A 25,315-nucleotide genomic window follows, 5' to 3' on the forward strand; every position below is an offset into this window, starting at 1 on the left:
TCATGTTCGCCCTGTTTGTACAATGTCGAATGGAACTGCCCATTATCATGCTAAGTTACAAGATCGTGGATAGACGAACGACACTCACAAGTGTCATTCATCGCAGCAAGGAACTATCGATGAGTGTAGAAATGGTACAGACTGAAAGGCTTTTCGTAGTATTTATGCAAATGATCGTTAATTTTGATCAACTGAACCAAAACTGAACTGCGACTTCCACCACATCGACAATTGGAACACAGTCGTTCTCGTGATGTTTCAAAAGTTCTTGAGAGCAGAACAAAAGGACTACAAGATCAAGGACCCATCGAGAACCCACAGTGTGCTTAGCGAAGACCAGAACCCAAGGACCAGGATATAACAATGATGCAACAGGCCTCAACGACGGTTGAGCCCAGCTTGCGCCGCCTTCCACCTTTCCAATGCGCCCGAAGCTTCCCTCGTTTATATCTCGTTTAATCTGTCGGCGAAATGGTGAGTCGAGGCAGCCGCAAGGAAATTTTTGGGCGCTTAGATATCGACACGTACCGTTGATAGGATGCCATCCACCAACGCCTCACAATGGGCTCAACTCACGTGGAGCGCCTGCATAGCTACTTGAAGAAGGGTCAATCGCCCGTATAAGCATGAAGGACTCAACGTCTATCATTCGAAGCAGCTCCTCGTTGCAGGGAGTCAGGCGCCCGTTCTGAAAACGGAAATCTAGTGGTTGCTTGCCATTCAATGCCGCAAACGAACCCTTACACGATGGTGGATCCCATCCAGATGAACAACATGCGCGAGATCGCTTTTGCACCCACTGCCTCTGGAGTACTTCTCTACGGTTGATGGCTATATAGTCGGCTGTCGCGCAACAACCATGGCTGGCATCTCTCCTCACACCGCATTTCTTTCTTACGACTTGAAACTGTTTCCCAAGCATGTGTCTTACAATGTATGTGCCCAATATACTGATTTCGCTACTGCGCTTACTGATTACCGTACTCAGCGACGTTAAAGCGATCTACGGGGTGTCTTCAGTTCAGGAGAATTTGGAGCCTTCAATCAAGAGTACGGTGTCGTAAGTCTCTTTTACATTCGGTTCATCATTCCGCCCAATATTCTGGTAGCGTCAAGATTCCGGGAAGAGCAAAACCCATTGAGGTGGAAGAGGCAGTACCTGTCGAAGTTGAAGCGACACCTGCCGATGAATCTGCGCCTCAGCTGAAGTAAGTGGATCGTTAGGATCCTACGCTCGAGTGATTGATTCGCATCATAGCAACGTCTCATCGTTTGGTAGAGGGAATGTGGAAACAACAAAGTCTAACGTAGAGTTTACCATACTGCTTGTTGGTGCGTTCATCTGTTGTAGCGCTTTTGATATGCGGCTCAAACTGCAACAGGCGAAACTGGAACAGGCAAAACGTCATTTTTATCGTTGCTTGTAAACGTGTTGGCGGGTCGCGCCCCCGATGAATACGATTTAGAGCCGTACGATGTAACGAACGAATCCGGCACTGGGCAAATGCACAGTCAAACGAACGCTGCCAAAATCTACAAGTTCAAAAGCATGAACGGTGTACAGGTCACCGTGCTTGACACCCCTGGTCTCGCCGACACACGCGGACTCGAGAAGGACAACGAACACAAACAGAGTATTACTACCGCTATCAGAGACAGTATACCAGAAGTCACAGCGGTGATCATCCTCGCCAACGGCACCAATCCACGCCTCGGCGTTGCCACCGACTACGCAATTACCACACTCTCCTCCATCTTCCCTCGTACTCTCGCGGATAATATCGGCCTGCTCTTCACGAACATCTCCAGCCCTCTCGATTGGAACTTTGAAGTCGAAACGCTTCCTGTAGAGTTGCAGGGAGTGAAGACCTTCCTTCTCGACAACCCTCTCGCTCGTCACAAAAAGTTCTTGAAGATTAAAGAGAAGGCTGAGGCGCAAGGTTCAGTCACCAGCGCTAATCAAGCAGTCTTGCGAAAGTTGAAGAAAGCAGTCGACGAAGGTCATGAAACGGCTTTGTGCACGCTTGCCGAGATATTCGATTGGCTCGACGGACTCGTTCCTCAAGCGACGACCGAAATTGCGTTACTCTACGACCAGTCGATGGAAATTGAGAGAAACATCAGCAGTACGCTGGCCCGTATGACGCAGCTCGTGGAGAAAAAGGAGAAGTTAGATGAACTTCTCAACAAATCCGACGGAATGTTATTGGTGAGTCAGGCTATTCATTCGCCATTCGTTACATTCCACTCACAGTCTTGTATGCAGACCGTCAACGAGATGGCAAACTTCAAGAGTGTCATCAATAAGAAAACGTGGATTCTTCAGGATCGACCGTTCCATAGCACTCTTTGTGTTTACCCGCAGTGTTACTCCAATTGTCATGTCAAGTGCCACCTTGATTTCACTCTCGACCCCATGAAATTAAGCCGCTGTTGGGCCTTTCCGTCCCAAGGTGCCTGTCAAGTTTGCAACCACTCCATCCAGGCCCATCAACATTACAACTCTCTCTGGTTCGAAAAGCACGAAACTGAGGACTACGTTGACGCCCGAAGAAAACGGCGTTACGACGAGGCGACGAAGATGTTCAAAAGTACTCAAGTTTCGATCAAGGACGTTCGGAGTTTCATTGACATCATAGGGAAAGAGATGGCGGATGCAACTGAGGAGATCGGTCGCCTCGCAGAGGAGTACGCCAAGCTGTCGCTCTCTGGAAGCTTTTCTGGCCAGGTCAAGAAATCCGTCAAGGTTCTCGAGACGCATCTGGAAGCCATTCGCAACAAGACGGACGACGCGAGTGTCAAGCGCATGGAGGCCAGCTTGGAACAGCTTCGGGGGAAGCTCAGGGTGCTTGAGGTTGCGGCGGATGTAACGCAGAAGAAGATTTCAAAACCTACCATCCTCGAGCGGTTGGGCAGGCGGGCTGTCCATGTCGCGGAAATTATGATTGGCATATCGTGAGTGCGCGTCCTGTCAGACTTTCGCATCCTTTAACGGTAACCGGGTGTCGCTCAGGGGTTCCTCTTAAAGCTTACACATACCCCTCCGGTTATACATTATCTTGTTTCCGCGCATTGTGTATTTGTTATATGTGTAGATCGGAAAGCTGGGTAGAATAATTAACAATTTCACCGATCGTGCCTAATGGTATTTCGCGCGATCGACGATCACGGTTTTCACACCTTGTGAACATTGAGTGAATGATAACTTCGAGAAATTAGAATGATGTACGCATTCAGGCGAACAGAGTGATTCACCAATCTCCACTTCAGAACTATCTTTTTTCAGCGTGACCTATGTAATCCCAGGATCAAAAATATCAGTCAGCAAGTCACAGCAGCTTTTCCTCTAGCACCCTGTTCAATATTGGTTTAATATCTGTCCCGCAACCCAACTATTACTGTTGGTTACCTCGAAAGATAAATGACGACCTTCTCTTGTCTCTATGGCTTGCTCTATGGGCTAGTTTTGACACGGCAATTATCGGATCCGGCTCTGCGCTCTCCGTGCAGTGGGCGCCGAGGGGCGCTGATCATGATTGACCGAAGGTTCTCGAGTACGAAACTGCGCTAATAAGACCGTTGGCATTAACGTTCACAAGTTTTAGCCTACTCGGCCGGAAAGCTTCTCAACGACTCTTTCAAGTCAAGTGAACATCCTCAGACTGCTTACGATTTGACTTTTGCTCTTCCCTCGGTGCTGGAACGATTTCTGGATCCAATTGTCTCGCCCAAAGGTAAGCGGATGGCATACTTATAAATATGGGCACCTAACATCCGGTTGTTGACCGTTTTTAGCCATGAGATCTGAGAGTTGAAATTCTTAGCAGCAGAGAAAGGGCTAGAAAGGGGAGGTTGTGCCGTTCTGTCAATATCAAGACGGCACGTCGTGTGCGCGAGGTTTCTAACTCCAAGCTACTCCAGGCTACTCCCGATCCAAGGGTTACGTGGCTTGATTCCCGACATTTGGATTCCGGAGGCAATTCGAAATGCGCGATATACACGACAATCTTAGCTCAGCTGTGCATTCATGACAGCAGAAGGAGATAGCAGGCCTAGTAGGGACTTCGGCTGACTTATACTTACTTGGGAGGTTTCTTATAACCGGCGCTGTCGAATCGCGATGTATGTGAAATTCACCTCTCAAATGATCCGTCAGATGGTATGTGGTTTTAATAGAAATGTTTTAATTCGAGGATACATTTGAATTTTGATCAGGGGATGTGCGGTAAAGACTATACCCAGGAACGAGACCAACCTTGCCATTGGAGTCGAGTTCCTTCATGTCCTGCAACCTCCTATGCGGCCACCCTTCACTTAAAGACCGATATTGAAGACATTTTACGGCTTTCCAGTGCAAGGATGGTGCAGGTAACTGTGGGGAATACTGTCGGCGCTCTCCAAATCGCGATTACTGTTGCTACGTTGCTCTTCGGGTTTGTCACTATGCAATGTTTTCAATACATGAAACGTTATCCAGACGATCCGGCTATCTTGAAAACGATGGTGAGAGATTTGCTGCTATAGTTTGAGGTGGTCGCTCATCTCACCCATAGGTTGCTTTGAATTGGTATGCTTTTCGTGCTACCCTCGTGAAAAATACGCGCTAAGGCAGAAACACTTAGGCTTATGGAGCTTGGACAATCAATCGGCGTGTCCTATGAAATGTACATGGTGACGGTCGAAGGGCGCAAATCGACTCGTTTCGTCGGCCTCGGAGTTGCAGTGATTCTCGGAGGGTTGATTACGGCGATTGTGCAGGTGCGTCTGACCTGATTAAAATCGTTTCAGGGTGCACAAGGCTAATGGCAGTTAAATATATAGAGCTTCTTTTCCTGGCGCCTCTACAAGCTACTTCCCCAACCATTCAGCTACATCGGCATTCTTTGCATCGTGATTTCAAATCTTCGATGCGTTGCAGCTTTCATATTTAGTCAGCGAGTCATTACCCAAACCGTTGGGGAGTGGAGAACAGACTCTTTTGGCTTGGTCACGGTGTTGTTGTCGTCTGGTGCCGTAATTGACGTCATCGTTGCGGTTACTTTAGTATCGTTTTTATTGAAAAAACGGCGAAAGGCTTTTTCAAGGTGCGGCCCTAGTCGTTGGCATTTAACTCGTATTCAAGGACGTCATTGTATAGGGCTGCAGGATTCATTGAGCGAATTGCAGCCTTTACAATCCGTATGTGACCTTCAGAGTTGGTTATCACAGACGACATTAACCTTTTCAAAGGAACTGGCCTTCTCACCAGGTAAGGGCTTATTATCCCATTCAAGCTTGCCAGAAACTGATAGAATGGACAGTATCACGGCAACCTCTGTACTTGTTTGCGTGAGTACCTAACTCTTTCAAGGTTAAAATTTTCACCTTCATCATCGCTCGACAGTACCTTACTATGAGGGAGACATGTGAGGCTACTTCTCGAAGTCAATTGATTTCCTTTTTCTGATATTATTTTGCAGACGTTTGGGTCGCCATATACACAGTCCTTGCGAAATGTGCGTTCCTTCGCGTGGCTCTCGTCAACCATAATACTTATTTCACTTCGAAAAGTGTACTCCAATTCTTTCCTTTCAGCGTATGATTTTACGATGCTTTCTTGAGACCACGATTAACAAGATCCTAGACTGAATGGACGTCAATCATCATCAGTAGATAGCGGAAACCACTCCTCTTCGCTCACACAACGAGTGGGTGTAACAAAACAACCTAATGTTGATTCTGATATTTCTTGCCTCGTCGTTATTACTCATCTGTTTGCTTCTAGCCCCGTCCAAATCAAATGATTACAATCGAGATGACTTCAGTCGTCAACTCCGATAAGGACCAAAAGGGTACTCCGCAAGATAGTCACGAATGGGAAGACGTTAAATACCAGGTCGGTATTCCCTCTTTTGTGTTGGTTTTTACCGGGTTTATATTGAACTCAGGTTCCTACTACCCAACTAACGCCGCCACTGTCCTCTGCGGTTTGATTGATTGCGGAAAAACCACAATTTTTGTAACGACTACCCCCTGCTTGATGCTTCACCTCTTATATCCAGGCTCCATATGGTTCATACTACTTTTATGCTCAAACTGCTGGTTGGATGGCGTAACGTTTGGCTTCATTATTCCACAAATCAATACTTACATATTTAAACGAACAAAGGACTAGTATTTATGTAAATTATCTGCGTTTCTAGGATTCTAGTAAACAACTACTTAGTAACAAAGCTTTCAAATTCGTTCAAGAAAACGACAGGATAACAGACGATTTCGCTGACATTTGCAGTAAATCACAAGTTGGAACCTCCAGCGAAAAAAATAGATATGTGGCCCCTCTGTGGCGGTTTAGATCATCGCAGCAGTGGCTGAATTTCGCGGCTTGAATGCACAAGGGAATGGGACCAAACATTCGACGCGTTTGATCACGTGTAAACGCGATACAGGTCACATGTCACTCTCCTCCTGATGCCCTCTTCATTTTCTACTTACAGCTCGAAATGCGGAGATACAATGATTCAACCAATGACCTTGGTTCGTTCCTCAACTTTCTCCGTTACCCTTTTCCCACTATCCCTTAGTCTCATCCGGCGCGAGGACATCCTCGTCTCAGACTCCCATCTCAACACCACCGCATCAGTCTTCAGCACAAACGCAACAAGTTCTCTCCCAATATCTAAAGCTGGCGTCTGGATACAACTTCAAGTCTGGTAACTACACTACCGCTCGGTCCAGGACAATCCATTTGACATGAACTGCCTATCCCCGAGGCCCATGCTGAATACCACAAGGTGTCACAGCGATTACATCTAATGTCCCACACCACTAGGAAGGTATCAGCAGGTCGTCCATTTGAAGATCTCAACCCGACATCCGGCCCTAAAATTGCCCCAAGAAGGCAAATACTCTCGTACTGGCGTTGCGCTAACATTTAGTGTCGCTCGTCTCCGCTGACGACGATCATTTTCACAATCTAGAAGACTTGAACCTTCAAAGTTCAGACCCCAAAGTGTTTGTTGATGGTTAAAGTTCTTGTAAGTTACGTCTGTATACATCTGGCATAGTGCTAAACTTGTATTGTTTTTCTTGAGTTACCGCCAGTCTCATCTTGCCACAATCCAACGAAAGAATTGCGCGACATTCATACCACAGAAATTACTTAGTGATCACAACCGCTGCCGCTGCTGCCTTGTTGGCGCCCTTCCCCTCCAGATACCGCTCGAGACCCGCCCGTGCAGATTTGGAGGTGTCACTACTATCCTTAATGTCGAGCTTCAACTTGTGACTTTGACAGTACCCCAAAAGGAACCCAATGTCGAAACTGTCCGACACTGACTTGGCTCCTTTCCTCTCTTCATGCGTGACCAATTTCTCCCTCAAGAGCAAAGGCGGAGCCACAACAGACACATGCGCGCCTCCCCCCACGTTCTGCACCACATGACCATTGGGCGTCAAGAACTCGGTGTATTGGGGGCGGTTGGGCCAGGACTTGGGATCAAACGCCTCAATTTCTGTCCCATCCAAAGTGAACGTCGGTTCACCAAAGGATCCATGCCCAATTTTGAAACCCGCGTCGGTTTTGGCTAGGGTCTGGAGGGCTTTGTCGATGTCCTCGCCCTTATTGGACCGGAGGACGAGATCCACGTCTTCGGTTGCTCGGGTGCTGCCCAACGCGACGCAGGCGGCTCCTCCGAGCACAGCGTATGCGATGCCCGCTTTTTCACAGTGCCCCGCTAGTTTTCCCAAAAATTGTGGGGTTATTGGTTTACCGGCGGGATCTGTGGGTCGACGTTAGGCATTAGCTTGGATGAGCGGTCTGTATACGCACGACTCATGGCTGTTGCGCTGAAGGTAGGTTTGAAGGTATTGAGTTATCTGAGAACTGGAACTGATGAAGCTTTCAACCATCCAGCCGCCTTAAGTACCTCTATGTTCGCCGACTTACGATGACGTACGAAAACATACGAAGAAGCGAATGTTGGAGCTGAATTGTTCATCAAGTCTCCGTCTGTCAAGGGATGAGTGCACGCCCGTTGGGCCGCCGAACCTATTTCGAGGTTGCGGCCCACATGGATGCACTGGACCGTCAGCCATGGCAAAAAAAAGACAAGAAATTTTGTCAAGTGGATTTACGCTGGCCGCGTAAAAATACTCAGCGCTACGGGTAGCCAGGATGAGGAGAAGTCAGAATTCACTTCGCGTCGCGTAAGGTCACCTGGGCACGAAATCTATTTTCAACATGCGACAGGCATCTCTCCGAGTCCGTCGGGAAATTGCACCATATCTCCACCCAGTGTCATCTGCTCTTCTACTTGCTCAGACAAGTTCGAAGTGCCGTGAACCGCTCAGCCCAAAGATAGATGTGATGTTAGAGGGGCGCCGAATCAAAGGAATCAAGCTTCGACTCCATGCGCAGTCTGTCTCTGAGGAACGCGCACGACTGATGATCTTTTGTGTCTGAGGAATGGAACTGCTTTCCACTTACAGAATCATTTTTGAGTAGGATCCATCCGGTGGATGGAGTTTCCGTCTGTCAAAGATCAGCGCGCAACTGGCCGCTCGCTAGTACGAAAGAAAAGGGCAAAAAAAAGAATGTTCATCGCTTACTCTTGTTATAGGAGTGGGTACAAGTCTAAAAATGAGTAGGTCTTTGCAATTGCAACGGTCGCGAGCTACGCGCGTTGGGCTATGTCACCATATGAGTAGTTCAGGACTTTCAAATCAAACCAGTACCCTGTCGACGTTACTCTTCTTGCTTGAAAGAAAGTTTTTGGGGCTTGTTCGACGTAGAATATATATTTTCCTTTGAACGAATCATCCCATGACAGACCTGCCAATTCGCAGTGCTACTCTTCGAACCTTATATTTAGGAAGACGCACGAGACTAAAATCAAAGAAGGACGCGTTGGAGCTGTTCAGAGCACGGAGACTCGTCGGAAGGCCGTCCGTCCTAGATACGGTAAATTCCTGCCAGATTTTTTTTCCCTGCAAAGTTGGGAGTTTGAGCGAAGCAGCGGCCAAGAATAGTGTCGCGGAGGGCTACTTTATATGTAAAGGTCTAGCAGCGCATTCGTTTTCTCGAAATCCTTCCAGAGAGACGGTTCTCCGGCATGCCATACTGCTTCCCTGCCAGTGGAGAAAATGACGCTCGCGTTGCCGCCGCCACGTGGTTGCATGAGGGGTGTCCTTCGTCGTGCCAGCCGGGCCCATTTTCAGTCACGACATGCCGTGGCGCTTTTCAGCAGAACATGACCCTTGCTTTCAGTAGGCTTGGATAAGGCTGCAGCTTCCAGAAAGATGCCTACTTCCAAACCTCAGCAGCCCAGAATAGGTGTCATGCCGCGCTTCCTGAAACGGGGGGCTCGCTTTTTCAAGTTTTCAGAGCACTATGAAGGTGGACTTCAACATGAAGGTCAACTTGGGCCCGTGAGCCAAATTTGAAACCGCAACTCTGCAATTTGGAGGCAAACAAGTTCGCGATAGTCTACTTCCAGATTAGCAGGCATCGCTTAGACATTCGAAATCGTACCTGTTTGCTTCCCAAGAAATTTAAGAATGAACGAGAGGTGAGAAGACACGACTCCGAGCAAGGCGGACTTCGAAAATCGCGCATGTTCTGCCACTCACGTTCAAATGTAGTAGACAGCGCTCTTCAATTTCTATGATCCAACCCGATATCCAAACCGTCAACAAAATCCTGCACGAAGCAGGCGTCCCTGTAATTTTATGGGGAGAGCACGCAATGAAGGAGTACAACATCCCAACCATGATCTTAGTGCGCCCCCTCCTTCACCTTCCTGCCTCCCATAGCTTTTCCTTACCCCCAAACTCGTTCACATAGCGCGAAGACGTCCTTGTTCCAGACTCTCACCTCGACACCGCCGCATCCGCCCTCCTCGCCAACGGCTGGACAAACTCAACGGGCCCACTCCCAATAGCCCGAGCGGGTTTCTGGATGCCCGGTTGGGAGGTCGTTGCGGCCGCTTGTCGTAGATTCCACTACCCCGGGCGCCAAGACGACCCATTCGCCAACGAACTTCTTATCCTGCCTACATCTTTCGTCGGGCTCGGTGCTGAGCCGGTTTTGGACAAGACAGAGGAATTTACATGCCACGACGAGAACATATATTGTCCCTCGTCCGAATTAATGCTCACGACGATTATACGTACGATCTTGAGGCACCCAGATGCGGAGAGCGTGTTGTCGTTGATGAGGGCGTGGATGTCGTATTTTCAGTTGTATGCTGGGTTTGATGAGGCTTCGTTGGATGGCAGTGCGGATGATGAGGTGAGGGAGTTTTGGCAGGCGGAGGTGAAAAAGATGAAAGATACCTGATTTGGGTTTTGGAAGGTTGGTCGTACGCATGTGAGTCCTTATAGTAGCGTTTATTTCTCGAGCTTACCAACATGTCGGCAGTTTATACCTTTACAGTCCATGTATGCGCAGTGTACATATTATAGGAATTTTTATTGCGGCTTTAAGATGTCATCGCGGATCGCCAGCTGACATTCGGCATTGCATATATGCGGGCAATGAGGAGAGAACGAGCGAGCAACCCGAAGCACAAACCCTCGCATGGACGTACTCGACTGCAAGTAAGTACGTGGGTTAGCTATCTTTATACGAATATCATCTTAAGGGCTGACCAGGCGCTTTCTTCGGTTCAATCCTCATGAAAAGCATACCGCATACACGTTACGATCGGTTACTCCAAGTTTGTTGTATGTATGCGGGTATGGACTCTATGACGTTGAAGGTAACTACCTGCTCAACGTTGTGTATCGTGGCCTTTTATTGATTGAGCCTCCATCAAGCTCCATCTCTAGTAACGACCAGAGTACAACCTCACACGAACAACAGGAGTGTATGCGCGTGAAACTCTTCTGACTGCGAGTCCATCTGTTCTGCATCATCAGTAAAATCGAAACACAACTTGACACGTGCATCAGGACTTTGCACTTGCCTCGAAGCACCCACCAGGAGCTGGGACGAAAGCCATGCGGTTCTGCGCCCGCGGGCAGCAGCACTATAACCAGGCAATACCTTGAGTTACCCAATTCAAGGTTACCACAGCACCACACCTCGACGACCGTAGCGTAATGCACATGCAAACCGACCCAGTAGCTGCCGAGTCTAGATTCTTGAGCATGTACATGTCCAATGGCCATCCAGAGACTTTGATCGCCTACGCGAAATGGTACGGGAAAGTGAAGGAGGGGATATCCAGTGCGGAGATGATGGCGATCGACTCCAAGGTAAGTGAATCCTATATGGCAGTTTAAAATAACTTGAACCAACTGGGGAATTGTAAACTATGTAGAGCATGACGCTGACGTGTACGCTCGAGTCTGGATCCAAAAAAGAGGTTCGGGTAGCGCTTAACCCGCCTCTGTCGGGATACGATCAAGTCACGTCCCGACTCATCGAAATGAAGGCTATATCACAGGAGGGCCTCGGGATGGTCAGTCCGTCTAGTAGATTTTTCAAACGTGTGAACTCACCCTCGCCTATTCACCCACTCAGATCGAGGTCCCGAAAATCACCACATTCAAACTCGGAGTGCCCAAAGGCAGTAGTATCGCGGTGACCGTTGGGATTACTTTCCTTGTGGCCTTTACGTGGTACATCTTCTTGGCACCCATAAACTCGGCCTGTCCATTTTTCCTCCCTGCGAATATCGTCCGGTCGTACCTTGGCTTGCGCGCTGTGGAACTCGGAATGGGGTTCATCGTTCTTTGTCATTTTTTGGAGAGCTTGTATACGTTTTCGTTATGTCGGAAACATTGTACGGGTTTTTTTGTTGGCGTACGTCTTTTTTTTTTTCGTTTTGTGCAGTGGCTCACTTGCTCTTTTCGCTCGTGTTTAACAGGCACAATATGTCATTGCGACGATCGTAGTGGGTTATCTCAGCTGGATTAGTCTTAGAGAACATATCCGAATCGCAAGAATTGGTTCTGTGATGAAAATGGAGTAGGCGAGTTTGTTTGTGTGGTACCCCTTAGCCTTCTGCTATTAGCCTGTAGTGCTTTTTTCGTCGAAAGGTTTTTCAATCTATCCAACATTGACATCCTCGCTTGCCGCATGGCGAACTACGGTGCTGATCATCATCAACGAGCCAACAATGTACCTATTTCAGTGTGCGTGAAATTTATGAGAATGCCTATGGAATTCATAGCGAGTTGCAGCAGCTTTGGATCCAGGATTGGGTGATCTCCCAGCGACAACGAAGGCAAGGAGATATTTTGTCGACAGATGGTTGTGGTTGAGAATGTCTTATCACTTGGGGAGCAAATGGTCGCGTTCGGCATGTCACCCTCGAAATCAAAAACCCATCCTTATACCTTTACCTTTTCTGATCGTCCAAAATACTGCTGGAGAGTACCTTGGTGATCATGACGACTAGGTGCACATGCGGAACGGCGTCGGCGACTACCTGCTAACGCGGTTCGACTCCCAATCCGTTGCCGACAAGCTTTTGAGAAATCGTAGGCCATCGGGACTTATCCTTCGTGTGGCGCCGCTCTGTCGCATTTCCTCAAAATATAGCGACATACAGGTTGAATTGGTAGAAAATTCAAAAGAGTGATATTCACACGTGATCGGACGCGACCCTCAAATCTAAAAATAGCTTTCTTACTCCTCTCTTCTGCTCGTACCATGACTCGGAAGTCGTGTGACTAGTTTCAGGCTCATGTCATGGTCCGTGCGCTTCCACAAAATCATATATAAGGTCCCCGCCAGCCTCCTTACATCTTCACCACTCTGGCCTTATTGGCTTAGATCAAGTGTAGTATCTGTTCTTGATAGTTTAACCGCTATTATGGAGGCTTAACCTCTACCTGGTTATCCTATTTTTGCTGCCTCGGTTCCTTGGGCTCTGCTTGCACCCCTTGGATGTGATGACCTTGCTGCTGCAGAATTGGCTAGCGTCGTCGGAGGATTTTGATCCTTTTTCTTTGCGTGTTCTCTTAAATCTTTGCTGGAAGTTTCAACTGCCCATAAAATTTATGGAGCAGCGGATTTCAGCAAACAGATCATCGCGGTGGTCATTCCACCTAGCCAATTAGACTACATAGTTTCAGTCCGCTCAACTACCCACAGGCGCTGCCTTCTCGACCCTTCCTGCTTGTTGTGTATGGAGAAAGCGGGTCAAGAAGTTTGGGGGACCCGAAGAGTTTAACCCCACCTTTATTCTTATTAGCGTGAGGCAGCTTTTTGGATCAGTAGATATCGTTTGTTGAACCCATATGGTCTGGCATTCCTATAACTGCAGGCCAATATGATCTTGATTCATTTTGGTGTTGGCTCTCTCATACTCCGACCGCCTTCTCTGACTTCTCGCAAAGAAATCTCTCAACCTGCCATTCGTTCTTCACACTGCATTTAGGAATCGGCTCCTGCGAACGTCCACGCGCTAAGGAAAAGTTGAGGAAAAGGTCCCAGCGACAGCGAATATGCAGGCATCAAACCATGACAGTCTTCATCGCAACTGTACTAATAACAATGTTATCCACAATAGCGCGTTCACTACTTATGTTCCCTTTTGTTTCTTGTACCGCCACCTCCCCATTAAGTTTATGATACTGGGTGACATGAATAGGACGTCAAAGGTATATCAATGGATCGCACCTTCTTGATTGAAGACCAATCAGTGATATCCTTCACTTCAGCAAAAGGAACTATTTTCCCCAGAACAACAACTTCCATGAGTTCCTGGATTTTCGCGGAATCGAGGTTTGCTTCGCCGACTCTCACGACGATGAGATCCGTTGTGGTGTCGGAAACGCCATACCGTCGCAAGGCTTCAGTAATCTGCGATGCGAAAGGCTCAGCCTGGGAGACGTAAATTGAACAATGAAAACTCACATTATTAGTCGGGTTGAGAGCCCACAAAATTTCGGAATGCACAGATTTCGTTCTAATTGCTCCCTGCGAGTCAGCCAGTATAGCCTGAGAAATCGCGGTTTGTAGGTGTAGTCGACCCGTTATCTAGGACCATTCAGGTTGAACATCACAGGCAAGAGCCATGTATATGATAGGCGACGGACAAGACGAGCATCGATGAATGCAAAATTCACTGCTTCTCGTTCTTGATCGCCGGCAGCGCCTTCAATCGTCGCCGCTGCGATAATACGTTTTCTCAACGACTGAGAGTTCTTGACGTCTCTGAAGAGCGCGAAGTGGGCCACAGATTGGCTGCTGTGATGGTGGGGGAAATGAAAGAAATCCATATCCCCGCAGGGGGTCACATGCCAAATTTGACACATCGTGGTCAGACGTGTCACCGAGGCGTCTCAACCCTTACCGCACGACATTGGACAAACGGCAACGATGCTTCTCCTTTCAGTGATTCGAGACTTGCCAGTCTCGGTCCTCGTCACATCCTTCGCGCTCGCTTCGTTAGCTCTTCCTACCGTGCGGACCGCTGAACTCACGCCAAACACTTTCAAAGAGTCGACGGCGAACGGACTATGGTTCGTTGAGCATTTTTCGCCTCATTGCAGTCACTGCCGCAACTTCGCACCGACATGGGAGAAGCTGGTCGTTGATATGGAGAAGGAAACGCCGAGTGTGAACCTTGCACAGGTTAATTGCTTGCTTTACGGAGGTGCGCAATCGTTGGCGCCGAATTATGTTCCATGATCTGAACGGCGGCGATAGACCTTTGCGACCAGAATGGCGTCAAAGGGTATCCTACGATATTCATGTACGACGCGGGCAAACAAATTGAGGAATATAACGGCAATCGAGACCTGGACGACCTCAAGACGTTCATTAAACGATTCGTCAAAGAGACGCCACCAGTATCGAAACCACCCACTGTCGTCCGACCACCCGCAGCGGCTGCGCCTAAACCTAAAACACCCTTAAACGTTGACGGCGAGGTCTTGGGACTATCCGACGAGATCTTCTCGTCCACACTTGATCAAGGACCTGCCTTTGTGAAATTCTTCGCACCTTGGTGTGGGCACTGCAAAAAGCTTGCGCCGCTGTGGAAGAAGCTGGCGAGGCATATGAAGGACAAGGTCACTATTGCCGAGGTTAACTGTGACGACCATAGCGCCCTATGCAAGTCCCAAGACATCAAAGGTTACCCGACCCTCATATTCTTTTCTAATGGTGGTCGGTCAGAATACAATGGAGGCCGAAAACTGGATCAGCTAAAAGAATTCACTGAGAAGGCTTCCGAAGAGTATGCCTCATCCTCCCCGTTTCAATTTCTCGTCCTGACCATCATTTAAGTGTCGTGCAACCACTCGAGAAACCTACAGATCTCGAGGCCCATGTCGCTAAAGACAAGGTAGTCTACCTCCTCCTCCACTCAGAACTCGACACCGGAATTCTTGTACGTGGACATCATTTCTTTCTACGCCTAAGCTGAAACCTCACCAGGATAAAATCCGCAAGGATGCGGCTGTGCTCCTTGGCACACCAACAATCTACAGTTCCTCATCGCCAGACCTCCTCCTTGGATATAACATTCCCTCCTCAGTCTCCTGGTCACTCGTCGCTCTCAAAGATCACGACTCTCAAACCCCCTCATCAATCTTCCATGGCAGCTCCACCAGCACGCACGAAAAAATTAATGTTTGGCTGCTATCGCACCGACTACCCACGACGCTGGAACTCACTCAAGACACCTTCCAAGCAGTGATGAACGCACCTCATGCGCCTCTCGTCATGATCGCGGTCTCTACAAGTAAAACGGAGGACATCATTGAAGAGCGATTCCGGGACATTGCGAAGAAGTGGAGGCTGAGGACAGGGGGGACGGGTGTGTTTAAGGGGCGAGAGGTGGTGTTTACGTGGATGGATGCAGGGAGGTGGGCGGATTGGATGAAGAGTATGTATGGAGTCAAGGTTTCTGGGGGGCAGGAGCACGAGGTGGCTGATGATTTGGATAATGTCAAGATTGTTATTGCTGATCATAAAGTACGTCCCCCTGCGGCTGTTTTGGCTCAAGCTCACAGGTTTTTGTAGCGACTAAGATATTATGATGTGGATCGTTCTGGATCCCCCATCAAATTCAGCTCTTCCACGAGTATTTTCTCGGCGGTTGAGGATGCTGCGTCGGGGAAATTGAGCTACAAGAACTCGGAGAACTTTGTGGAACGATTGGCGAGGGTATGGTTTTCCTTCTCTCTTCCTCATTTCCAAAAGATTAAGCAAACCTGCTGTAGTTCCTGAGCGACAAGATGCTGGGTATACAGAACTATGTAATCGCGTACCCCTTGCGTGCCGCCTTCTTCCTCTTCGTCGGACTAGGTGTCCTCTTTTGGGTGCTTCATCGTCTCGTTAGCAATGACGTGAATGCAGACCCAAGAGTGGATCATAAAACGGGCAAATCAAGTCGGTTGGATTAAGTTTGCGTAAAGCTGTATTATAGGCATCTTTATTTAATTGGCAACTGGTGTTTATGATATACACTTAGTTGGTGAGTGATGAGCGAGTCGATGAACTAACTGTCCACACCCTGTGCAATATTCGCACTTTGATTAACAATGTCACTGTGAACAGTGGGGGAAGCTTTCACTGCTCTCGCGAGGTCTAACAATTAGGGGCCTGGGGTAAGACCTTCGACGGGTATAAAGTTGTCGGTGCAATTTGGGTGCAATATTCTGGATCACTATTATCAGTATGACTTGACTAATCGAGGCTCCTCCGCGCACCACGACCAGGACGACGATGCCTCGAGTAATGAATCCTTCACGTCCTCCGTTCACGACGTCCCCAAGCTTGAAAGGGATTACTTTTATTTCGACGTCCGTGGCGACTGTCGCCTTGGTCCCAAACTCATCTACAGGACTTCGAAGGAGAAGTTTACGCCTCCTACTGACGAGCCATGGAACGACCCTCGCCCTATACGGCTTCTTGAAGTCGAGGACCATGCCCAACTAGGTAAGGACAACCTGTGGGCTACTATCCGTGACAAAGTTCGTGATTTATAGAAGTGTAGCATTCTGCGGACTGACATTCGTTCCAAGGTTGGCGAACTCCTCCAGGAGCGACAGATCCCGTTCACCTCCATTGACCTCGTTCGCTTTAGTTGGAACGAGCCTGCTGCGGACGGCCGCAATAATATAGTGACTGGTAGCGTCACCATCTGGGTCGGAGTCCAGGAAGACACCACCACCGGCGACGTCGCGTTCGAATCTTCTCAAGATATCCTTGACCTCCTCAAGCAACATGATATCAACGACGTCGAGGTGGCATTCCGTGAATCTGAGGTCCGATTTCTTAGCGGTCCACCGTTGTTGGCACCCGTCGAGGATAATCATCCCCTTAAAAATGTTATCCATTCCGTCACCACTGCTCTCGGCCTGCCCATCGCTGGCGAAAATATGCCACAGACGCAGGGGACATTTGGTTTCTACTTTCACATTGGCGAGGCACTTTATGGTGTTACTGCACGCCATGTGCTGTTTGGGTTAAACCAAGCCAACGAAGAGTACACCTACGTCTGTACGTCCGTTTTCTTGAGACGATGGGCGCAATTTTGACAACTCCTATTTAGCCGTAAGAAGAAGGTCATCCTGATGGGAACCAAAGCTTTCGACGACTTCTTGAAATCTATTCAGGCCGAAATCGACCGCCTGTTTAACACCGTCACCTTCTTGGACAGCTGCATTAAGGCGTTCACCGGTAAGCCACTGCGGGCAGGACCACTGGAGACCGCCAAAACCGACTTGAAGCAAACAAACGAGAAGATCGAGGCCCTCAAGGAGTTTTATAACATGATGCAGATGGACTGGTCCGAACCGAAGAGCCGCGTCATTGGCCACGTCGTGTGGGCCCCACCGATCACTGGCAACACTCTTCCCCATGGGTACACGCAGGACGTCTGTGTCGTCAAACTTGACAAGAATAGGTTCATGCCAAACTTTGTCCAGAATGTCATTAACCTGGGTGCGTATTGAACACCGTCCAACCGGAGAACGCCTAATCTAACCGTTCTCGTTTCAGGCGTGAAGATTGACCCCGGCGAATTCATGAGCATGATGTACGACGACAAGGCTGATTTCGACTACCCCTGGGACCGCCATCTCTTCAAGCTCTGGAGCATCCTCCCCGCCGAACAGATCAGTTATTCTACCGCTGGCGACGTTCCCGTGCGGTTCGTTTTCAAAAATGGCTCCACAACGGGAACAACCATCGGCCGTCTGAGTCGATTCCAATCCAAAGTGCGTATGTACGGCCTCACCGGCACCTTCACTTCCACGGAAACCCCAGTCTTGCCCTACGGCTCGAACTCATACTTTGGCACATTCTCTGAAGATGGGGACTCTGGGGCTGTTGTTTGTGGTCCTAACGGTGAGTTTGTTTCCCTCCTCACGAGCGGTGCTGATCGTGCGGAGTCAGTCGATATCGCGTACACGACGCCGATGCATTGGCTTTGGGACGAAGTTATCCTGGCTAGGTTCCCAGGCGCCAGCCTTTACTTCGACTAGTTCTCTGCCTCCTGCCTTCAAATTTGTCTTTTAACTAAGTAAAGTAATCGGACGTCTGCGGCTCGCTCGGAACCCTCCTACATATAAAAGAGAGTGCTAATCCCATCGACTTCGGTCACACACTAATACACGAAGATTGACCGCATATTCGCCACTTGATGTCCTTCTGGAGGTTGTCCCTTGTATTTTATCTTGGTGGGTGAATGATGAGCGAGTCAAATTGCGTCTGAGGTAGAAACCACTGTTAATTTCACCCAGGCTCCCAACTCGAGCTGTGACGCCGATCCCTTGGCAGCTAACCCTGGCTTTGTGAAACGGTCTGCCTCAGAGGACATCACTTCCTTTGGAAAGTCCACGATGGGGAATTAGAGCAGGCGACGATTTCTAAAAATCTATTTTTAGGTGGGGTCTTGATAACCCCTAAGAATCACGTCTTAATTGGCTCTGGTGCCATGTCTGGGACACCTTATGTCCATATATAGACATAATTTATGTCTATATTGAGACATGTCCAAAAACAGACATAAGCCATCAATCTCACACCCACGCCCAAATAGGCAGCTGCTCAAGCAGTTCACCTCTTCCTACTGGCTTTTCTTGCTGTGCTATGCGCCGCAGGCTGGAAAAATATTTTAATAGCTCACTTAACTTGTGGAAAATTGTAGGATACATTACAGCAAGATGCAAAAACGTAGACACCTCTCCAAATTTCCCAGACTCCGCCTTGCTTTGTACAAACAACCGCATTTGGTGCAACTCCGCCGCACGACGCGTCATAGTGACTTCATGGCGCTTGCATGGCGCGCCATTTTATTATATATACTCCTACAAATATGGTACTTCTATATAATTTCTCTTTTCCCATCTTCAAATATGTCAGGGAACTACCGCTTTATATCTGCCGAACAAAAACGGCATCTCATTGTTACGAGGGTTGATAGGAAATGACATAGATGAGACGCTAGCGAATGGACGAAGTGGAGGTTGGTGGAGCGAGAACAGAATGCTTGCGTCACTCGCACCCGCTCATTTCCTAAAGCGGTTGTTTGTACAAAGCGAGGCGGAGTCTGGGAAATTTGGAGAGGTGTCTACGTTTTTGCATCTTGCTGTAATATGAACCCAGAATGCATTTTTGAATCATTGGAAAGGGAATTTGTGCTGTTCTAAGCATAAAGTCAGTTCCACTTGATGCAATTGCTCATCAAAGTATGTATCCATGCTAGTAGAATATCTCAGAGTATGTGGAAGTACTTTACATGCACTTCTTCCTCCTAATGGCAGGTTGCTGCACCAAAAGCAACAAAAAGACAGAATCAATGGGTAAAAAGAATTGTTGTACTGCTATAAAATGCTGATACAGGAGCTGCTGGTAATATATGTTGTTAATATTTCCTCACATAGTCTTGGCCTTCATATATAAAGAATTAAGATCTGGTGTGTTACAACAAATCTATCTGAAATTAAAAATAAATCTGTCACAATTGAACAACCCTTGCTATTGATCTATAATTTTACATATGTAATCAGTGTCAAGTACCCTGCTTCTTAAATGCACATTTTTGAAAAGGATTGAAACACTCTCAGCCATTCCAGACATGACACTAGAGCCATCATTATTCCTGTTCATTGTTATTTTCAGTACTCTATACTTGTTAGCATAACATGAGGAACTTGAACATAAATCTGCTTTGCAATTAATCTGAGCTCTTGGCCTAATCTCCAGTCTTGTAGTTTCATGTGTAAAAATGCATGTGGTTTTTTTCTTCACTGTTTTCCAACCTGTTTCCTCATAGTTGTGGCCCCAGATGGGTGTCTGGCCCATTTTTAAATGGTAGATAGGGAGAGGATATACTTCACAAATTTTCATAGCAATATGTCAAGATTCTACTGAGATACATATTTATGATTAAATTATCTCTGTGAAAAAAAAAAAAAGGATGTCAACCGCTGGAATTGAACTTGGGCTGGCCATAAAAGGAGATCAAAAAAGCGCAATATTCCACTACACTACACAGCCTTATATTATACATACATGTATGTCGGAGTTTTCTAATTCGGCATCTCAACCGGTTCTAACTTGTTGTGGACGTTCCTATCAAAATTGCCGTCATAATTAAGAGCAACCAAAGAGTTTTTGGTTACAATTTTGGTCCCATCCAGGGTGGCAACCTGGTTGCAACAGGTGGCAACGGGAGTTCCGGCGTGATTGTAGCCAATTTTGGGCTAAAAGATGGAAAAATAAAGAACTTTCAACGGTTAGCACTGGTTAGAATGCCGATTCAATGCCGTCCCAATTTCGGCTGGTTGTGACAAGAGAAATAAATCTCCGACATAGTTACCATATATGTAATTTTTGAAAAACGGGGCTCTTGTCCCAGACATGACACCAGAGCCTCTTAATTAAGGCTTCACTGCAAAAGTCCGGGGGTTAATAACCAACACTGCCCACCGCATTGTCGGCAGTGTTGGTGGTGTCACTGCATCACGGATTTTCTTCGGACGACCACGTTTAGGTGCGCCCTGAGCGGGCCGTGCCATTGGATGACCTTTCCCTCGTGCAGCGTTCATGAGGTGAGAGGCCGGATGGCTGATGACGTCTAGACCGGTGACCGGTGACCGTCTGTATATATTTTTGCGACGCGTCGAAGCGTCGCGTGATCCTGCTCCTTTAGTCGCTGTTTGGATTTATCTATACCAACCCCTTCAAACCGTTATTTTTGCAGCCAATAGTTCAAACCAAATCCCAGCGAAGAATCTCATTCAAATTTTAACCGTGCGTTATCTGAATTTTAATGAGTCTCACTAAAGGCCGCATGTGGCTCTTGAAAATTTGTCTTTTACCCCTGAAATGTGTTCTATTTGGTAGGTTTCAGCGGCGCCCGCCAAAAGGGAGCGTGAGCACTGCCTTGAAAACTCGAGTGCAACAACAGCTCGAATACTACAGACTATACAGACATCTTAGGCTCGTTCATTTGTGTGACGCTATCTACGCTATCGAGGACTGCGCGAACACGGATTGCTGGAGTGAGGTTACCAGCCGCGTGACGGAGCACTGCATAACTCGAGTGCACAACACAGGCTCGAGTAAGTATTACAGACTGTACAGACTCAGTGCAGAACAGATAGCTGGCCGAACGTCAACTCCGAGTCTATGACTCCATGTGTTCCTTGAACATTCATAAGTAAGCTCGCTAAGTCGAGTGACGATCCATATTCATTCCCACCGGCGCGATGGACCAATGGAACCCATACCTCGACGAGCCAGAGATGCAGAGAAGGGCCTGGGCCCAATGGTATGGATCAACCACTATGATCCTGCAACCCCCATCACCAGCTGCCTTCACCCCACGTTCGTTCTTTTGAACCTGTTTCCTGTCGTTTAGTTCATCAGGCGCATCTCTTCAGACACCGCACCCTTCCCTCCTGCGAGGAACGGTCGAAAGATTAAAGCCTCCATGATGGCCGGAGCACATGGGGTGCATTTCACCGGAAGGCCCATTTTCATGAACGTGGCCGCTGACTTGGTTCTCAACGGAGCAACCGTCGAAGGCGTCCATTTTCGTGACGCCATAGAAGGGTCGGAAGGAGAGGAGATAGAAGTGGACTACCTTGAACATTCGAGCGGCCTGAGGATGGATGGGAGTGGTCAACATGTAAATGTCGGCGGGGCTGTCAGGTATATTCCCGCTGGTCAACATGGTGTTGCTCCGGTGTCCTCTCGAGTGCAGAAGGCGGACATCAACGCGCACATGTTCAAAAATCTCAGAGACTCCGAGATCAACGGCGGACAGTTTACAAATGTTGCAGGAAACATGGACTACGTCGGAGCTTCCGAATCTGCCCCGTCCCACTCGCAAGGTAATTTATTTTGAAGGCCTGCTTTTTATGTGCGTTGATATGCATAATCTTTAGGCAGGAATTACAGCGCCAGATACTTATGACAGACGACGAACTTGAAAGGGGTGATATGCCTGACAGTTGGTGACAAGATCAAAGTAAAGAAAGGAAGAGAGGAAGTCATTAGTCTCTCGTAGACAGACTTCGATATTATGTGAAGTCGTACCTTGGCTCACGATAATATGAACTGTGTTTGTAAATTAGTAATTGATTTACACTGGGGTTTTGACGATATTGCTGAAATAGAAAACGACAGGAGCGCACCGACGGATGTTCTGCAGACAGTGACTCAAGTCTGTAGTGATTGCGGTTCTTGAGTATTCAAGATCGCAATCCAGCCTGAAAATCTTGGCTTCCCAATTTAATCTTAACTTACCGATTCAGGTCAAGGGAGAGACCAATGGGTGTAACAGCTATATCGATAGACCCGTTCTGAAAATATAAAATTGTAAGTCGAAGTGCGGCTGAGTCAGAACCCGCCTTATATAAACTGAAAAAAGAGTGCCCTGGCGAATAAAAGAGGGCTAATCCCATCGACTCCGCTCTCAAACTAATTCGCAAAAGCTGACCGCATATTTGCCACTTGATGGCCTATTTTTTCTGGCTCTAGTTGAGGTTGTCCCTTGTATTTTACTCAGTCGGTGAATGATGAGCGAGTCGATTTGCGTCTGAGGTAGAAACCACAGTTGATTTCACCCAGTATCATTTTCAATCGGGTGTGATGACATGGCAATTATCCCTGTTTCTGTGCAAGCAGCGCAGCGAGTTGGAGCAACTTGCGCAAATCGATACCGTCTGCCTCAGAGGGCATCAATTCCTTCGGAAAGTCCACGTCAACCATAACATCCTTCTTCGGGCCAACCTATACCCGCACAAGTAAGTAGTAAGCACGCATCTCAATCCCCACCGTGTGACCGTGTCTGACAAACGCACCAGAATGGGAAGAAGAACAGATTGCCCCCTCCCCGGCACATAATCCTTCAACACAACACCGAACCTGCCCAGTCGCTTTAAACACCCCAACGCATGGTCTATCTCCTGCCTCGACACTTTACCAGGGCTCCCCGGCGGCTTTCCCGCCTTGTCCGCCTTCAACACCCTCTCCCACGTCTCGCCGTACTCCTTCCCAAGCTGTTTCCGGAGTAACGCCTCCTCCATCTCTCCCTCCGTCACACTCCGCTGTAAAACTCTATACATATACAGCATAGCGCTGTCCACCCCTTGTTGAGCGGACAACCCCATCATCACCCTGTTCCGCATGATGATGAACGCAGCTGCGCCGTGGGGCGTGTCCAGCGATACGCCGTTGAGTTCTTCGTATCGCGAGTTTTTGTCCGGGGGAAGTTGGAGGACGTAGTCTTTTGTTGGGTAGTTTGTGAGGTACTCGATTTGGCGGATGAGGTAAGGGGAGCGGCGGTAGCCTGGGAGAGCCTTTGGGATGTCGGGCCGTGGGGAGATTTCCACGTCGTGTGTTGAGAAGGAGAAGGGGACTACGTCGTTTAGGACCTGGGATATGTCTTTGGAAGTGGTTGGCTGGTGCTAGCTTGTGAAGCAAAAGGGGAGAGGAAGGCCGTACCGTATGGTTTACCGCATTCGAGTTTGTGTGTTTTCCATGCGGCCTTTTGGCATGCCCTGCGGGAGGGAAGGGGATGTTAATATTTTCTGGCTAGGGAAGGTCCACTTACTTGTTACAGTAACGAATCTCACGTCCAATCGCTTTGCATTTCGTGCATGCGGGCATCTTGCCGGTCACATCCTTTTCTTCGGGTTTCAAGCATGCAGAGCAAAAAAGTACCATCTCTTTTCGCTTCTGCGCTTCGTCTCGCTGCCATTGATCGGCAAGTTCTGGGCCAACAAAGTGGTCCATCATGGGTTTCATTTTCTCGAGTGTCTCCTTCGTCTTGAAATGTTCGTTTGTATATTTTACGCGTTTGATTTTTCGCCCGTCGATGGACATGAGAACGTGTAAGCAGAAACTCGCTGTATAGATTTTAGCTTCGGAAACAGAACCACAATAAAAGGGGGGAGCACGTACAAATATGATACGTCCTCATCAGCCTCCTCAATCCCAAAAATACTTTGCGATTTTTACAAGGATCATCATCCCCCATCCACCCAATAATCTTATCATACCTCGCATTCTCCAGAATGAAAGGCTGCGTCGGCGGCGTCTGATTATTCTCCAATAAAAACACCTGCAGCAGCTCAATAAACCCCTTCCCATCCCCGCGCGTCAACTGATCGGAAGACAATTCAGGACAATCCGTCTTCCCAATCGAGAGGCTCCCCATCGGACTGTTGTCCTCCTCATTCTGCTCTCTGTACGCCTTGAAGATATGCACCTCCTGGCCCGCTTTACCCAGGTCAATCCAGGTGTTCTCAAAGTCCCGTTGTGTGAGGTAATCCATTGCGATTTGCGAGAGGTGCAGGTGGCTGGCACACCCTATCCGACGCGCGTTGATGATCTCCTGCAGGACATCGTCGTTCATCATGGCTTCGAAGTTTGACTCGCTTTGCCCGCGCTGGAAGTCGCGTGGAAGTGGCTGCGAGGGGTCGAATCTCTTTTTAGCGATCACGTCGGTCGCCTTTACCCAGGCTGCCGTGTCTGTTTCGCAATCGGGGAGGTCGTGGACGTCCCCGATGAGCTCTAGAGGAAACATTGAGATGCTACGGTTCTTCCCGCGTGCCATAAGATAAAAACTGGGCTAGGATGATGGAAAACAAGAGAACGTTACTTGGACTGGCAGGACCGATATCGCATTTATTTGGTGACACCCTTGCATCCTAACACCATTGAATTGCTCCGCTGTTGGAACAAAAAAGTATATGAGTAGTGAAAATAGCAAATCATTTCTTCTTCTCTGCCTCATCGTCCTCCTGCCCTCTCATACTCATCTCAATCGCTCGTGCAATCGCAGCATCCTCGTCCTCCTCATCCTCCTCCATCTCTTCAGATTCCATATCCACATCCTTCTCTTCCGACATC

The 25,315-nt window shown here is 48.2% G+C and overlaps 10 protein-coding genes across 10 annotated transcripts; 7 read left to right on the forward strand and 3 right to left on the reverse strand.

Moving 5' to 3' along the window:
• Window positions 1-920: 920 nt before the first annotated feature.
• LACBIDRAFT_330139 (uncharacterized protein) lies at window positions 921-3,117 on the forward strand (the record flags this gene model as incomplete). The annotated part of the gene is made up of 7 exons (XM_001884287.1): window positions 921-934; window positions 989-1,060; window positions 1,110-1,208; window positions 1,259-1,332; window positions 1,383-2,209; window positions 2,366-2,955; window positions 3,096-3,117. 7 exons carry the CDS (start codon window positions 921-923, stop codon window positions 3,115-3,117), a joined length of 1,698 nt encoding a protein of 565 aa, XP_001884322.1.
• Window positions 3,118-4,120: 1,003 nt separating this feature from the next.
• Window positions 4,121-6,231, forward strand: LACBIDRAFT_294950 (uncharacterized protein; the record flags this gene model as incomplete). Its single annotated transcript, XM_001884288.1, has 12 exons — window positions 4,121-4,159; window positions 4,216-4,433; window positions 4,478-4,503; window positions 4,554-4,567; window positions 4,609-4,758; window positions 4,822-5,084; window positions 5,138-5,178; window positions 5,209-5,248; window positions 5,301-5,328; window positions 5,460-5,495; window positions 5,765-5,875; window positions 5,928-6,231. The coding sequence occupies 12 exons, from the start codon at window positions 4,121-4,123 to the stop codon at window positions 5,970-5,972; spliced, it is 1,011 nt and encodes a 336-aa protein (XP_001884323.1). The 3' UTR covers window positions 5,973-6,231.
• Window positions 6,232-7,137: 906 nt separating this feature from the next.
• Window positions 7,138-7,817, reverse strand: LACBIDRAFT_330141 (uncharacterized protein; the record flags this gene model as incomplete). The annotated part of the gene is made up of 2 exons (XM_001884412.1): window positions 7,138-7,760; window positions 7,811-7,817. The coding sequence occupies 2 exons, from the start codon at window positions 7,815-7,817 to the stop codon at window positions 7,138-7,140; spliced, it is 630 nt and encodes a 209-aa protein (XP_001884447.1).
• Window positions 7,818-9,937: 2,120 nt separating this feature from the next.
• On the forward strand, window positions 9,938-10,318 carry LACBIDRAFT_303829 (uncharacterized protein; the record flags this gene model as incomplete). The annotated part of the gene is made up of 1 exon (XM_001884289.1): window positions 9,938-10,318. The coding sequence occupies one exon, from the start codon at window positions 9,938-9,940 to the stop codon at window positions 10,316-10,318; it is 381 nt and encodes a 126-aa protein (XP_001884324.1).
• Window positions 10,319-11,082: 764 nt separating this feature from the next.
• LACBIDRAFT_303831 (uncharacterized protein) lies at window positions 11,083-11,957 on the forward strand (the record flags this gene model as incomplete). The annotated part of the gene is made up of 4 exons (XM_001884290.1): window positions 11,083-11,238; window positions 11,304-11,444; window positions 11,507-11,788; window positions 11,853-11,957. 4 exons carry the CDS (start codon window positions 11,083-11,085, stop codon window positions 11,955-11,957), a joined length of 684 nt encoding a protein of 227 aa, XP_001884325.1.
• Window positions 11,958-13,446: 1,489 nt separating this feature from the next.
• LACBIDRAFT_303832 (uncharacterized protein) lies at window positions 13,447-14,214 on the reverse strand (the record flags this gene model as incomplete). Its single annotated transcript, XM_001884413.1, has 4 exons — window positions 13,447-13,566; window positions 13,613-13,795; window positions 13,850-13,972; window positions 14,032-14,214. 4 exons carry the CDS (start codon window positions 14,212-14,214, stop codon window positions 13,447-13,449), a joined length of 609 nt encoding a protein of 202 aa, XP_001884448.1.
• A 100-nt stretch (window positions 14,215-14,314) lies between these two features.
• LBPDI1 (protein disulfide isomerase) lies at window positions 14,315-16,347 on the forward strand (the record flags this gene model as incomplete). Its single annotated transcript, XM_001884291.1, has 6 exons — window positions 14,315-14,591; window positions 14,645-15,176; window positions 15,227-15,329; window positions 15,377-15,916; window positions 15,965-16,108; window positions 16,165-16,347. The coding sequence occupies 6 exons, from the start codon at window positions 14,315-14,317 to the stop codon at window positions 16,345-16,347; spliced, it is 1,779 nt and encodes a 592-aa protein (XP_001884326.1).
• Window positions 16,348-17,325: 978 nt separating this feature from the next.
• LACBIDRAFT_303834 (uncharacterized protein) lies at window positions 17,326-18,432 on the forward strand (the record flags this gene model as incomplete). Its single annotated transcript, XM_001884292.1, has 4 exons — window positions 17,326-17,446; window positions 17,534-17,890; window positions 17,948-18,295; window positions 18,344-18,432. 4 exons carry the CDS (start codon window positions 17,326-17,328, stop codon window positions 18,430-18,432), a joined length of 915 nt encoding a protein of 304 aa, XP_001884327.1.
• A 2,566-nt stretch (window positions 18,433-20,998) lies between these two features.
• Window positions 20,999-22,389, forward strand: LACBIDRAFT_330145 (uncharacterized protein; the record flags this gene model as incomplete). The annotated part of the gene is made up of 5 exons (XM_001884293.1): window positions 20,999-21,003; window positions 21,306-21,326; window positions 21,386-21,516; window positions 21,838-22,290; window positions 22,349-22,389. 5 exons carry the CDS (start codon window positions 20,999-21,001, stop codon window positions 22,387-22,389), a joined length of 651 nt encoding a protein of 216 aa, XP_001884328.1.
• A 636-nt stretch (window positions 22,390-23,025) lies between these two features.
• On the reverse strand, window positions 23,026-25,034 carry LACBIDRAFT_294953 (uncharacterized protein). Its single transcript, XM_001884414.1, has 5 exons — window positions 24,365-25,034; window positions 24,015-24,309; window positions 23,906-23,961; window positions 23,263-23,846; window positions 23,026-23,191 (listed from the first exon to the last, which is right to left on the reverse strand). Exons 1-5 carry the CDS (start codon window positions 25,017-25,019, stop codon window positions 23,063-23,065), a joined length of 1,719 nt encoding a protein of 572 aa, XP_001884449.1. The 5' UTR covers window positions 25,020-25,034; the 3' UTR covers window positions 23,026-23,062.
• Between the last annotated feature and the right edge of the window lie 281 nt (window positions 25,035-25,315).

Source organism: Laccaria bicolor, genomic scaffold, assembly GCF_000143565.1.
Source record: "Laccaria bicolor S238N-H82 LACBIscaffold_25 genomic scaffold, whole genome shotgun sequence".
Classification (NCBI taxonomy): domain Eukaryota; kingdom Fungi; phylum Basidiomycota; class Agaricomycetes; order Agaricales; family Hydnangiaceae; genus Laccaria; species Laccaria bicolor.

Coding starts and splice junctions, on each gene's coding strand:
- LACBIDRAFT_294953 (XM_001884414.1), bottom strand. CDS start 25,019: ATGGCACGCGGGAAGAACCGTAGCATCTCAATGTTTCCTCTAGAGCTC. Junction 24,310..24,364: donor GATGAGGACGTATCATATTT/GTACGTGCTCCC, acceptor AAATCTATACAG/CGAGTTTCTGCTTACACGTT. Junction 23,192..23,262: donor CTGTTCTTCTTCCCATTCTG/GTGCGTTTGTCA, acceptor GTGCGGGTATAG/GTTGGCCCGAAGAAGGATGT.